Source organism: Tyto alba, unplaced genomic scaffold (assembly GCF_018691265.1).
Source record: "Tyto alba isolate M040663 unplaced genomic scaffold, T.alba_DEE_v4.0 Super-Scaffold_1000006, whole genome shotgun sequence".
Taxonomy (NCBI): domain Eukaryota; kingdom Metazoa; phylum Chordata; class Aves; order Strigiformes; family Tytonidae; genus Tyto; species Tyto alba.
The window spans coordinates 24113089-24128197 of record NW_024881272.1 but is presented as its reverse complement, the minus strand read 5'-3'; the positions used below and the strand labels follow the sequence as shown (position 1 = coordinate 24128197).

General features: G+C 47.2%; 1 protein-coding gene across 4 annotated transcripts in view; it reads left to right on the top strand.

Moving 5' to 3' along the window:
- Positions 1-15109, top strand: part of ERI3 (ERI1 exoribonuclease family member 3) — a 134953-nt gene that overhangs the window by 49467 nt on the left and 70377 nt on the right. For all 4 annotated transcript variants that reach the window (XM_042803340.1, XM_042803350.1, XM_042803346.1 and 1 more), the window contains exon 6: positions 4387-4459. In XM_042803340.1, the coding sequence (XP_042659274.1) occupies positions 4387-4459 (73 nt within the window). The remainder of the gene's footprint in view (positions 1-4386; positions 4460-15109) is intronic.

Here is a 15109-nt window from a genome sequence, read left to right as displayed (position 1 = left end):
GGAACCTGTTGAAATGAGAAACCCCTATTTCTTAGTTTGACCCCCTAGATAATTAGGGTTAAATTGATATGCTATCGCACTGGTGACACATTTTATCTGCCTCTGTTTGTACAAGAGGATACAATAGTGGAGGAAGGACCAATTTGTGCCCTGCTCTAGCTAACCAGACCGAGATAAAAGGTGTCACTAGTATGATAACGTTCTTGCCTCATGCTCCTTTATTGTTGCTCAATTTGCCTTTTTTTTTTTTTTTTTAATCCTGTTCTTTTTCTTTCAATACCCTTGGTCATATTTTAACTCCATGCCATCGCATAATGACGCCCTGCTAAATGTGTGTGGAGATAGGCAACTCTGGCTGACAGCCTTCCCTGATAACCGAATTCCAGCCCATCCATCACTAGGCTGCTCTCCTTAACTTAAGGAAAGTGATAACTAAAGCAAGGCCGTTTATCACCGCCAAGCTGTGCGCTTCTTGCCGCCTTGGAGAGAGCTGGCTTCAACGGGAGAAATGCAGCCATGTCACCTCGCCTCGTATTTGCATCCCATTCATCTCCAGGCACCATTTACCCTGCAGAGTGGAGGAGCGGGACTGGATGGAGATTAGAGCCTGGGGTGGTAAAAGCTTTCTGGAAATGGTGCAGAGCTGCCACTGCTGACCACAGTCTAGGGAAGACTTGGACTTGCTTGACTGGTGGAGGAGAGCATGCTGCCTGATGTCACTTGCTCTTCTGCCCAAAGGGCACCTGCATTTTGGGAGTGGGCAGAGGTTGTGTGCTCCCATCTCTGCTGGTGGGAGGACAGACTTTACCAGAGCTGCATTGGTAGCCTAGAAAATCCCACAGACATTTTCAAGTTTCTGTCTATCAAGTGCAGTCATACCTGAAGCCATGGCTTTTGGCTAATGTCGTTTTGAGAGCCAGCTTCCTTCCCAAGGAGTGAGAGCTTCAGTGTTTGGAGATGCAGCAAAACCTCGTTCAAAAGCTGGAAAGATCAGGAGATGTTGAATGCAGTGAAATGTGCCTCCCTTACCTGAGGGAGGGCCAAATCCTGAGCGTTTTGCTCAAGCAAAGCTGCCTCCAGTGAGCAAGGTTGACTCTTGCAAGAGCAAGAAGCCATGCTGAACATAAGAGCATGTCTATCAAATGAGCTGCACAAGTGAATGGTGGCCCTGATAAATGGAGAAAACTTCCTAGAGGCCCTGGCACTTCTGTTCCCCAGCAGAGCCACAAATGTGGTTTGTTCACTCCAACCTGGAGAAGATGCCGGAGAAACTTCTGCCTGGTCACCAGGCTGAGAAGTGGGGGGAGCCACTGCAGGTGACGGGCTTGAAGCTGGGGAAAAGACATTGCACGGTGTTTTCCTTCCCATAGCTACCTGGGGACCTGATTTCTGTGCAGTGAGAGCCCCTGGCTCCCTGTGCCCGGAGTGCTGCATACCCAGCCCCATACAGCAATCCTTCACTAAAGGCAGATGTGTTGAGTGGCTGTATCCCTGTCGGCCTGGAGCCACCACGTCTGCATCTTCCAGCTCGGGGAGTAGACTGTTGCTTTGGTCCATGTTGCTGGCAGGCTGCCCAAGTTATAGCCTGAGCGTGGATCTTCTAGTGCTTGAAAAACTTGGTGAAGTCTCTCTGGTGCTAATGTGAAATAAGGGGAGCACAAGCACGGAGGGGGAGGGGGAATGTCCTTAGGTCACACAGCTTCACAGGCAGTTTCTGGGGTTGTTACTAGTTTGCAAAAATGCATCATTTATTTAGTTGACATATTTATTTGGAACATTTATTTTCTCCAATTAAAGATCCACTGTCCAGCGCCCAGGGCATACTGCCATCAGTCTCAGGGTGGAAGCAGAACCAGACTGTCCAGTTTGCTGGGCCTTTTGGTCCCACAGGGATGGAAATGCTTTAGATGTCATTCATTGCACTAGGTGGTTAGCTGTCAATTCCTGTGGCTAACAAGAACAATGCTGTACTCGCTTCTTCTGGGCACTATCCAAATATTAGGTGACTTGATAATTATTCCTCTAACTGGAGCTAGGCTGACACCTGTATTAATGAAAACCTTTTGGGTCAGGAGGAAAAACTCAGCTTTTAGTAACATGCCTTTTGCTGACAACTGTCATCATCTTCTTTAGGTAAATGCAAGCAGTCTAAGAGAGGTTGAGCTGATCACGTGTCTGTATTTAGAACAGTCATTTGTTTTAGATGTTCTTGTAATCTTTTTTGATTTGGGTACCAGTAGAAAGCAGCTTTCCAGGAGAAAGAGCATTCTTAGCATGCTGGTTGGGGCTGGTGGGGTCTGTTCAACTATGGGATGTCATGGACATATGTGTAATGGCTGTAAAATGCACGAACCAGGCTGCTATTTATGTGATGGCTATGCAATTGCAAGGAGTGACTCCAGGTGGTTTATTTCCGCGCGATGGTGCTAGCATCAGATGAGCTGTGCCCAGAGATGAGACCGTGCTGTCAAGTCACATTGCTTACCCTGCAAATCGTTGCAGCCCTGCTGCTTGCAAGCTTGTTCTTTTCCCAGGCTTCCTGCTTTCAAAGAGATTCCTCTGGACCTCCTTATTCAAATGTGTTTGTATGACTTAAATTATTGCTTCCAAATGATGACACTTGCATCTCTTCAGGACCAGGCATTTGGTTTTGGCACAGGGAGTCTGTCCCTTCGCCTAAGCAGGCCTCTCAAAGCCTGTACACTGTTGGGGCCCAATGTATGCTGGCTCCATTGGCCACAAATTCCCAGGAGATTCCCCTGGATAAGTTTGCCAGCTTCCTTCCCTTTTTTCCTATAGAAAGGGAGGCAGCGCTGAGACCAAACCACTCTGGTACTGCACTGAGTCTCACGTTATCTGTAAGGGGATTATCCATGTCCCTCCTTCATCTCCTTACTTGGGAAACTGCTTGTGGGTCTGAAGAGATGCTACCCTGTTCACCAAAGGGTTTGGAGCTGGACTGAGCACTCAGATACTGCATGGAGTGCTGATGGCTCACCCGGCCCAAGGTGGTGTATCTAGCTTGTGTCCACATCTGACCAGAGCTTGTTCCTGAACTTCGGTATTGAGTCTAAAGTGCAGTCTGGATTATTCACTCTTTTCTCTATGGAGAGTGGGAGAAGACTTTGCCCTGGACATGGTCTGTTTTGGGATGTTTGATCAGGTAATGCTGGCGCTCACAGCTCTTCCCTCCTCCCCTACAACCTCCCCCGACAGCCCCCCGGTGCCTGAGGAAGTTGTGAGATTCCCCTCCCCCCCCCGTTTGCAAAAGCTGATTTCTGGGGTTGTGACTTTTAACATGCACAAACTGTTCTAATTTAGTCATTTATTTAGTTGACATATTTATTTGGGATGTTCCTTTCCTTCAGTTAAAGATCCTGTGACCAGTGCCCCAGGCATGCTCAGCAGTACGTGAATGAACAAGATCCATCAATTACTCTTGATCAGATCAAACCGGCCGGGGAAAACTCACATAACTCATCTCCCTGCACAGGCTCGGCTGGAGCCGCACGGCTTTGTGACTCAGCCTTCCCCATCTGAGGGGCACATCATAGCTCCCCTGCAAACACTGTGGTTGCCACAGTGTGGGAGAAACAGCTTTCCAAATCCTGGGGTCCTGCTGTCCCTTCAGACAGTCCACCTCCCTCACCTGGTGCTGTTTTGTTTTGTGAGCCCTATTCCAGCAGCTCGCTGTGGAAAGGGAGAGGTTAAATACGTGTGCTCGCAGCTCTGGCTGCTGGTGCTCAAACCAGTCGTGAGACAGTGTGCAGCCCCTTGCATCTTCAGAATTGTGACTGCTCTCTTCTTCTAAGCACCTGCTTGGAAAACAGCCTCCACTTTCTTAGCCCTAAAATGTATGTCCTGCAGCATTACTACCCAAAAAATGAGTGCATTGGTGCCTCCTTCCCTCCTTCATGTCTCATTCAGTGTTTTAAGCATAAAGGCCAAATGGAAAAGCACCAGGGCATGACAGGTGAATTGTCAGTCCTTCTGTCTGCCCGGTAAGCCACTGGCTGAGCAGGATGGTTTTGCAGGAATTTACGGTTCACTTAGCTAAGGACAGCCCGGGTGCTCCAGTTGTGTGTGTGTGTGTTAGGCACTGTGGCAGAAGAGCTGCATGCTGTGCTTGCACACAGCTCCTGTTCAAAATGTTCAGTCTGAAAGGTGTCAGCCGCCAAGATGTGGCTGGACATATGTAAGTCTTCAGCCAAGCTGTGCTCTTGTGAGATTTTTTTTTTTTGCCAAGAGATGCGGTCCTTCTGATGTGCAGCATGTTACAGCAGGCTTGAGGGTCTCTTCCATCTCAACAAAATGCACTTAAGAAAACAGAGTTTGTGTTGTCAGGACACTGATTGAATCAAACGTGCTCTCTCTTCTCTCTTACAGGTTACCAGGACAATGCCAGTACTTAGGGCTGCCGGTTGCTGATTACTTCAAACAGTGGATTAATCTGAAAAAGGTACTTTTGTGCAAACTGCCATGGTCCCCATCTCCTTCTCTCCCCCCTCCCCTTGTCCTTCTCCTTTCCTCTTTAAGGAGGTGCCTAATAACTACTGCTGTTTTGCATTGAAATGAGTTATTTTCTCAGTAGCTGGGCTGAGCGAGTCCTCCGGCTCCCTATTGTATCTCCTCTAATAGAGTCTTACTGTACTTGATGGGATGTGTTCTGCAGCTGGGGAGAATCCCATTGTGGCAGGCACAGTGCGGTGTCTCTGCAAAATAGTGGGACACTGTGAGGCCCATCTTCAGTGAAGGTTTTGTTGGCCCCAGTGTTGCTGACTCTGTTTTGTTTTGCAGCCATGTAAGGCTCCTAGAAGCCTGGTTCCCTTCAGATCAAATTCTGATGGATAAACATGCGGAAATCTTCCCAAATATAAATCAATATTTCTCTTTGTGCTATGGGGAAGGGGAGCTGTGTCAGCAGCACATCCACCTAAGAAACCAGTGGTTACTTTGCAAAGCAAAATACCTTGGACTTTACTGTCTGGTGCCTTGTGTTGCTCCACGCCTTCTCTGGGTGGTTAAAGAGCAGCCTGCTGTGCATCCATCTGCACAGAAAAATGTGGCAATGCCATAAGCCACAAATCAAAGTGAGAAGAAAAGAACAAGTGTGATTACAAGCAGTAGCAGGGTGAGGGGGGAGACTAGGGTCTGTGCCCAAAAGAAGGTGGGATGGTCCTCCTGGTTAAACCTTTGGATGTGTAAGATTCCCTTCCCCCATCCAATTTAATGTTTTATTTGGGTTTCTGTTCCTTTTCCTGATAATTAGGGGTTTCGGTAAGTGGAATTTGCTTGTAAACAGTTCACTGTACTTGTGGGCTTTTCTTTTGTTCTCTTATTTATTTATTGTTTTAAATGGAAGCATGAGTGACAGGCTGAGCGGCCGCAGAAGGACAATTTGCATGATCTGTTCCGTCAAATAGGGTAGAACATGAACTTAACAAGGGATGCTGGCAGCACATTCCCAGCTGAACTTGTCAAAGGGTCTTGTATTTCCCTGCTGTCAGAGCAAATCTTTTGGCTGATTGCTGGTCCTTGGTAAATGAAATCTGAAAGCACATTGGGGCATTCTGCAGTTCAGTGACCATTAATGATCGCCATTTGAAGTTCACTAAACTTCCGGTGAATGGATAGCAGCTGTATAACCAGCAGGTTGATGGCTGCAGAATAATATTAAAAAAAAATATATATGTATCCCTGTATTCCATGATGTTTGCTAAGGACTAGGTTGATCTAGTCATGTTCTTCCTCTGGGCCCAAAGATGGCTGATTTATGGCTCTTCCCCACAGTTTGAGGCTCCTGGGTTTAGCATGTTAGGAGCTGCGATTCACTGTAGCATGGACATCCAGGCAAGTGGCTGTTCATGTATTGGGCTTCAGCAAATACTGTGATACTAAGTTGAGGACTGGTGAGCATCCATGGAGTACCAAACACAGGGCTAAAGGCAGGAGGAGGAGGAGGAAAGAACTCGCCTGCCAGCTCTCTGGAGGGGTCGCAGGCTGACTGTGTAGGATGGGGGCATGTGGGTTGGAGCCTTTGTCTTCCTGTTCCCCTCTGCAGGTGAGTTACTCAAAGTAAGGCTCCAATCTCCTTCAGATCATGCGGGGAGGGGATGCGTGTGAGAAGTGTTCCATCTTCCTTCAATCCCTCTAATTCCTTAAACTGTAGTTTTTCTGACTCTGATGCCCTGTGACACAGGGTGGTTCCAGGGTCCCTGTGCCCTTCTGGGAAGTGACTCAGGTTAAAGAGGAGAGCAGGGACCTCTTCTATCCTGTGGCTGAAGAGCTGCTTCCCCTGGGGCTTGTTCTTACCAGGGGGAGAATCTTTCCATGCCACTCATCGCCCTGCTCTCTGGATGTGCTTGTGGGGGAACTGCCTGTGTGTTTTCACAAGAGGATTTCTATCTTAGCTAAATAATTCTGGCCAAGCAGCAGGATCCAGTGGGACCTCAGTCTCTTTTTGAGTGACCTCCCAATACGAAACAAATAAGGCTGGACAGCTATCTAGCCCACCTTCTCTTCCCTGCGTAGCTCAGGTGGCCCCTTTTCCCTTCCCTCTGGCGTGTTTCTGACTTGGAAATACCTACTAGGCTGACTCTGCTTCTGACCTGATCTATGAAGTAAAGGTGTTGGGGAGGGGGTGGTGTGAAACTGCTAATTTCTAGGTCATGGATAATGCAGACCCTTGGATGTTTCAGATGTTGTGAAAATAGTTCATGTGAGTGTAAATGGCATTTGTGACTGAGAGCAGTTTCCTGCAGGATGGCCCCACCTGCATCTGCTGTCTGTCCTTCAGGTCTCTGCTTGTGCACAGTGATACCAAGGGGACTCAACTGAGTTTGGGAATTGCTGCTGCAAATACAAGGCAGTGCAAAAGAGTGGGATTATGTACAGAAGAGTGTGTGCATGGGGCAGATGTGTTTGTATTCCTGTGTGTAGTGCGATGGCAATGAAGTATGTTCCAGATTCCCTCTGCCTGTGCACACACTGCTTCAGCTCCTCTTTGACTCCATTTTGTATCATCTGAAGAAACGGTCTTTGTTTGTGCTGCCTCTGCCAAAGCACAGGATGCTCCAGAGCTCAGCAGTCCTCCTTCCAGAGATGGTGGGACAGCCTTTCCTGGGGTTCATTCACAAATAAACTCCTTCCCTTGTCACTTCTGTGCTGCAGGAACAGTTGAGGTGAGCACCCTTTGCCTTCAGGCCTCTTTCAGAGTATCCACAACTTGCCTCTCGGGCAAGCTGAAGATGGAGATCAGCCCCTGCTAGCTGCTGTGCTTGTGTTGCCCTAGGACACCTTTTTGGATTGATCTGGCCGTGCAGGTGGTGGTGAGCTCCACACCTGACTGCTGCGATGCTGGCCACAGTGTTTCAGGATCTGTGAAAAAGCCGCCTGTGGAGGACAAAAGGAGAAAAGCTGCCTGTGCACTTGACCGTATTTGCTGAAGTTTTACCTTGCCCTATGCCCCCCCAGCCTGCTAATGCATCCCTTCCGTCAAGCCTGATCGGTGTTTACTGACATTTTTAATGTCACTGAGCGATCTTGTATCTCTGGTGAACTGTCAGTGTAGAGCTGACTCGGGGCAGAGAGTTTATCATGTTCTTCACTTCGATTAGCTCAGCCTTGTGGGAGGGCGGCAGAAAGCAGAGGAGGCTTTCTTCAAATGCTGCAACATTTCAGATATCCTCCTAAACCATCTCGATAGAGAGCCATCTGCCAGTTCTCCTTATGTGCCTGTCACATCGGTACACAGAGGCCCTGTGGGTTAGGACTGAGGTGCAGAACCTGTGCTACGTCGTTGGAACTGGATGCTCAGGATGTAAATAGCAGAGAGCGCTTCATGCCAGGAGCGAGGGGCACCAGTGGAGAAATACGTGCAGAAAGCAGGAGGCTGTGGGTCAAGATTTATGTGAAAAGGAAAGCTGCTGCAGCTAACAAGCTACAACCAAGCTGCTGCCCCCAGAGTATCCGCAGGTAGCCTGAATAAATTCATTAGTGCTTATTCTAACACAAGGATCAACTCATTCGTGCGCCCTTTGCTCTTTCGGAAGCCTCTGTGGTTTATCGTTCCAGGTCCCGCTTGAGTTAGCGGCATGGTCGGCCCCGTGATGGATCCTCACCCTGCGGGGATGGAGCCAGCGCTGTGTTAGGCTGAGGACACGGTGCCTGCGATCACAGGGTGGCCGGGAGCCTGGGAATGGGAAACCTGGCGGGCAGGAGGAGTGCCAGCACCGCCGGGTTTGGGAGCACATCACAGAGGGAAGAGTGGTTTGATGGAGGGAGGAGGTGGAAGGAGGGCTTCAGGTGAAGCTAGATTTTCTTCCGCTCTGCCTGTGCAAGAAAAACATGAGAAGGACAACAAAGGTGTCAGGATGGCCAGACCAAAGGTCTAACCCAGATCCTCTCTGTGCCTGTTGTGACTATCGTGGTTTAACCCCAGCCAGCAACTAAGCATCACACAGCCGCTCACTCACTGCCCCACACCCAGTGGGATGGGGGAGAGAATCGGGGAAAAGAAAACTAAAACTTGTGGGTAAAGCTAAAGACAGTTTAATAGGACAGAAAAGGAAAAAAAAAATAAAATGGCAATAATATACAAAACAAGTGATGCACAATGTAATTTCTCACCACTTGGTGACTGATGCCCAGTCAATTCCTGAGCAGCGATCCACCCTTCCTGACCAACTACCCCCAGCTGATATACTGGGCATGATGTCATGTGGTATGGAACATTCTTTTGGCCAGTTTGGGTCAGCTGTCCTGGCTGTATCCCCTCCCAGCTTCTTGTGCCTCTCCAGCTTTCTTGCCGGCAGAGTATGAGAAGCTGAAAAATCCTTGACTTACTATAAACACTACTGAGCAACAGCTAAAAACATCAGTGTTATCAACATTATTCTCATACTAAATCCAAAAGACAACACTACCAGCTACTAGGAAGAAAATTAACTCTATCCTAGCTGAAAGGACAGGACCAGAGGCCAGTAGTTGATGCTTGCAGATATAACAAGGAGAGCATGGTTTGAGTTGGCTTTCTCTGATTCCCACCAATTTTCTCTTCAAGGACTGTGAGCTGGCAGCTCCCCCTGGACCACTGTGTCTAGCACCCACTGTTTTTACCACGGCTGTCTACCAGGAATTTGTATGCCCTTTTATGAATCTGCTCATGCTTTCAGTTTCTACAGCATCCTGCAGCAATGAGTTTTTCTATTTAATTATGCATTAATTATACTCTGTTTATGCATATGTTGTGTGAAGGTGTGCAGGTCCTTTTGTTTCTTTTAAACCTCCTGTCAGATTTCTTGGGCCTAGGTCTTGCATTGTGTGAAAGAGCAAATAAGTGTTTCCAGTTCTTTTCCATTCTGTTATTCTTGACTTGAGACCTCTGCCATACTTTTGCTTAGTTATGTCTCTACCAATGCAGCGTAATTTGTCAGAGAGCTAGCACAAAGGCACTTGTGGGCTCTGTGACTCTAGGACTGGGTTGTGAAAGCTATTTTTAACACTGTATACTCACTCTGTCCTGATCTTCCATTTCTTCTCTGGATGTTATGCAGTTAAAAGGTAACATAGAAGTGTTTCATGTAACCACAAAGGGTTAGTTTTATTCCTTGTTTTTCAAATGATTTTAAAAAAAAAAAAAAAATACAAAAACACAACAATCTTCCTACCATCACAGAGCTGCCCCTTTCTCAAGAGAGCTGTACTGGCATGTTTGACCATCTTCAATTTCTGTTCACAGAGGGCAGCATGTCTTTAGATGCAATAATAGAGGTTGCATTACAAGTGACAGAAAATTGGTCCTAGTTTGACATCCTCCTGAAGTCCAGGAGAGTTTTTATGAAAGGCAAGAGTTGAATGAAGTGTGTGGATGAACACAACACTCCTTCTCTGGGCGTCATGAGAGTTGACGGCGCCTTGGGGGGACCATGCTGATGGTGCCACAGCTGTGTGCAGAGCTGGCCTTTCCCAAGCCCAGCCTTTATTGATCTGTAGGTATTTGTAGTTGGAAGCAAACTGTTAATACACATGCACAAATGTTTTAAGGTCACCTACTCACATTGTGAAATCTGACAGAGGAAGCATGTAATAGGATGTTTTTGTTAATATTTGGCAACTAGAAATAAACACATCCTAAACAAACAAAGATTTGTTAACAGCTTTTTGTCTCTCCTCTGAATTAACAATTCCTTCTGCCTTCGGGGTGGGAGGCGGAGCTCTGAATGCTTCTCAGGCACTTGGTGCTGAAGTGTCTTTGGACAAAGAACATTGAAATGGGTGCAGCTGAAAAACGGTTTATGTTTTGGCCCATATGCCTGGAAGTTGCTTTCATGAGGTCTAACTTCTTAAGGACTTACTGTGATTGTTATCAATTGCCTGTTCATTGGGTTACTGCCTATAGGGAATATAAAATGCCTAGTAAGGTTAGAAATGATGGAGGACGACTCCTCAGGCAGAGTGCTTCACAGCCAAAGCATCAAGCACGTGAATAGGTGTTGCCACTTAACTGTGAAGAGCTGCTCATATGCCCACGGTGCTCTGTACTTTCCTGGCTTGCAGCATGGGTGGGTGCTGTCAGGCCCTGTCACACCTTCCTTCAGTGGGAGCTGTGCTTTCCTGGGCCCCTTGTCCCTGGCTGCAGAGATCTTGGCTTTGGAAAGTCTCTATCAAAAGGCTGGAATGGGAGAGTATGTGAAAGGAAACAAAAGGAGAAGCATGATTGCAGGATTAAGGGGATCAAGAGTGCCTTTTCCATGGAGATTAGGAAAGAAGAGTGCCTGTGCAATGGCATTGGTTCATAGTTGGAAGGAAATGGAAGAATTGCTTATAACAGCAAAATGACCATGTTTAATAGATATTTTGCTCTGTATTTACAGAAAGGCAAAGGATGCCATATCGCTGAGCCAGAGGTTTGCTGTTACAACACAATTTTCTGATACAGTTAAGTGGTAGCTTTCAGTTGGCATTTTGCATATCTGGTTTACAGGAGTTTTAAAGAGCTGGCTGAGAAGTCCTGGACTGTTAATAAGTCTTTGAACATGGGGAAGTTCTAGAGGACTGGAAGAAAGCTAATGTTGTACCAGTAATTTAGAAGGGCAAATGGGATGACCAATGAAGTAATTATAGCCCTATCAGCTTGACATTAATTCTAGGCAAAGTAATGAAAAGCCAGATATCATAGTTGATTAATAAAGAATGAAAAGAGGGTAGTATAATGCCAATCAATGTGGATTTATGGAAACTAGATCTTTTTCAAACTAACTTGATATTTTTTTTATGAGACTACATGTTTGGTTGATAAAGGTAACCATGTCAATGTAATATACTTCTGGAAGGCATTTGACTTGGTACCTTATGACATTTTGATTAAGAAACAAGAGTGATACAAAATCAACATGGCACACATTACATTGATTAAGAACGAGCAAACTGACAGCTCCTAGCATTTAATTGTAAATGGGTAATCATCATGGAGTGCATGTCTTCCTCATGGGGTCCCACAGGGATCTATTTCTCAGACCTCTTGTATTTAACACTTTTATCAATGCCCTGAAAGAAAACATGAAAATCATTTTCGATAAAGTGTGCAGATACTGCATCCAGGAGGCAGCTGCTGTTGGATTTATAAACAGGCAATGGCGAGTAGGAGCAAAGGGGCTGGATCATTTCTTTCTTTGGGACTGGTTTGACTGGTACGGGATTCTGGGTCCCATCTCGTCATCGAAAAGGATTCTAGAAACTTGAAGACTGGATGAGAACTACAAGACCCACGGAAACTCTCTCCATGCTGTAAAGCCCCTGGGAACCATTTAGAGTATTGGGGAGAAGGGTGAGGGAGCCTTGGCTGTAGTCCCTAAGTATCTAAAGGGAGAGCTGAAATGTGGCGAGAGGTACCTCCAGTTTAGTAGACAAAAGCATAAGCAGTTCCAGTGCCTGGAAGCCAAAGCGAGGTAATTCAGGTGCAGATTTCTACAGTGAGGGTAATTAACCGTTGGAACAACTTACCGAGGGCTGTGGTGGATTCTCCAGCTCAGGAGAGGAGGTTTTTTCCTAAAAAGATCAGCTCTGGTTCAAACAGGAGTTGATTTGGGGCAGCCTCGTGGCCTATAGAGGTGAGGCCAGCCGATGGCGGCGGTTTCTCCTGCCGTGATAGTCTCCGACTGTCCGTCTCGGCGTAGCTCTGCCAGCTCCGTTTCCTTGCGGTGAGAGCAGCCTCAAAGGCTCCTGACTTGGGACGGCGCGGGTGGCACCGGCGCCACGAGGCTGGGGACGGAGGTGACGGCGTCCCGGGGAGCGTGGTGCTGCCAGCAAGGGCAGGGGAGCCCTCCCGCTCCGGGGGCTGGAGCGTGGCAGCCATCCATGACTTCTCCTTTAAATCTGTCGTGCAGCTGTCTGAACTCTGAAATTTCTTTCACTCTCTCCCTCGCCTTGTTAACATGTGTTGCCTTTGGGGTAATCAGGGAAAAAATATTATGTCCTTTTACAATTACCGGGTTTTGGAATATTAAAATGTCTCTCTGCATCGGCAGTGTTATTTTGATTGGTATTCTAACCTTTGACTAGCCCATAAAGCGAGCCGCTCTTCAAGCCAATATTGCAGGACTGAAATTTAATTCCGAAATGATTCCAGATAATAGGGAGACAGATAATATATGCATGAAGGATATTATGTTTGGACTAAATGCAGCAGGGCCAGGGCTTGGGAGTTGAATAATAGCCCAGAGTGAGTTATAATCTGTGGGACAGAAATACCTTACTGTCAGAGCCAGGAGAGGAACTCTTAAATCAAAGAGAGGGAGTCGAGGATACTCGTCTCAAAGGGAAAGGGCATCCAGGAGAGGCCTTAAAGGAGCAGCCCTCTCTGCCCCACTGCAGAGGAACCTGTCCTCCCTTTCTTATTTAATAACGAGTGCTGAGGAAAAACACATTTCCAAGGAAAACCAACAAGCGGGGGATTGTGCTGGGAGGAGAGGGTGAGAGTTTGCAAGTTCTTGGCAGTCTTTTTCCTTTCCTCCTCCTGGACTCATTAGAAGGGGATACAGGATGGGTGGATGCATCAGATTTCTTTGCCTCTGTTTCCCTAGGAGCTATAACCACGTGGACTGAGGGGTTGTTGATGTGGTGGGGTTGCAGTACATGCTAAGGTAGGGTGCTCACGTAATGTGTCAGGGTTGGTTTTGGTATCCACTTTCACATAAAATGAAGGACACAGAGGCATGGTTTGTGGGCTGTGTGGCCAGTAGTTGTTCAGGGCTCTGCCCTCTACCTCCTCAGCCCAGGAGTCACTGGCAGGCAGGGTTGTCTCCCTGCCTTAGAGCTGGTGCCTGGAAAGACAGAGTAGGAGCATCCTGTGTGACAGTTAGGTGCAAATTCAGTGCCTTTTAAATACTGGAAGCTTTAAGAAGCAACATGCCCCGCTGGGCTGTCTGTCCCAGGGAAGGAAACCTGGGGTATTTGCTGTTTGCTCCTCTGTAAGTGGCACTTTGCGCTTTGCTGCAGCTTCCAGGCGTGGTGGAGCAGTCAGCAGGGTACTTTTTGCTCTGCAGTGGTTCAGCCCTATAACTTTAACCTGCTGGGCAAGGCATTGGGAATTTTTCTGTAGCTAAACTTCGCAGAGCATTGCGGAATACTGTGCCAGCAGCTGTCCCGGGAGGAGAGGAGCTGAGCAAGCGGAGATGGAGAATGATCTCTGCTGCTGGGGTGACACAAACCCATGTCAATATAACAGGCTTTGGCTCAGTGGCACGGGCGTATAGTTTCAAAGTAATGATCCCAGCCTCGCATTTCATTTCATTTTCTTGCAGTCACAGGAGCTGGTCTTGCTACAGCTGAGAGGGGCTCTAGATGCAGCCTGGAGGCTTCACTGGTTTTGGATGACTTAAGTGGTAACATACGTACCTTTCCCAAGAGGGCAGGAAAGAGCAGTGTCCGTCTTCACCTAAATCGAATGGTTTTCTGTGTTTCCCTCTCCTTTGGATTTTGTTAGTATTTGTTTTATTGCATCCTAAATGTACAGGAACAATTTTCTGTGTAGCATGTGTCTGTACGAACTTCTGGGAGCAAACATGAAAGATGTGATCTTCAGAGGGTTAATGTAAGTTCTTGATTTTGGGTCACCAGAAAGCAGCTAAGTTTCCTGGCTTGCAAAATAGCAAATTAGTTTAGTAATTCCTTCTGGCCTTAAAAATCCACAACTGTGGGAAAGAGCACCCTTCTCGCTGCCAAACTCATGCCAAGCAGAAGATTGTGGGCTGAGCACAGGCAGCTAGTTTCTCCATCGCTGCTGTTAAGACTCTGCTGGGTGGATAAACACAACCTCTGAAAAGGTCCTGCTACATGGAAGCCATTTAGAGATACTCCAGTGCAAAGAGAACATTTCAGTATGTCGGTCTTATTAACAAAAAGCTTCTCCTTCTTTCGTGTAGCTATCCTGCGTGTGCTTTAGTGTGTGTTCGTCTCATGGCATCTCACACACCAATTAACTTCTTTACCATCGTTGCTTCTCCTACACTTTTGCTAATACATGCAAATAGTGTGCTAGGTGCACGTTAAAATCTCACCTCTTTTCCTAGGCAAAGTGTTTTGGGGTCTAGTTTTAGTCTTTGGGACAAAGCAGTTTTGCATACTGCACTCAGGGATGATCTGACACAGGTGGAGAAAGTCCAGAAGAGAACAGAAGAATAATTGGAGAGCTGGAAGATGTGACCTCCAGGGGAAGATTGAGGGATCTGGGATGTTCAGCTTAGAGAAGACTAAGCAGAAATTGGTTTTGTAAGAATTAAAGTTCTCCGAGGAAGGGAAAAGTCTATTCTGGGTGTCTGTGGTGGACAGCTCTTAGTTGTGTCCTTCCCTGCTGCAAGGAGATCGGTAAACAGTCTCTGTGGGTGAGGACAGGGATGCGGGACCTTTAGCTCATGAGATTTTCAGAGTCTAGAAGAATATGGTGGGGCTGGTTTTGGTGGAGATGGTCCTGCCTTGAAGCAGACCAGTGTGGGTCTTTACTTCTCCCTTTCTGCTCTGTTTCCTGTGACGCTTGTTGCTTCCTTGCACTTGGACACAGGCTGTCTGCTTTCCTTGGGACATGTCGCAGAAACTCAGAGTACCTGAGCAG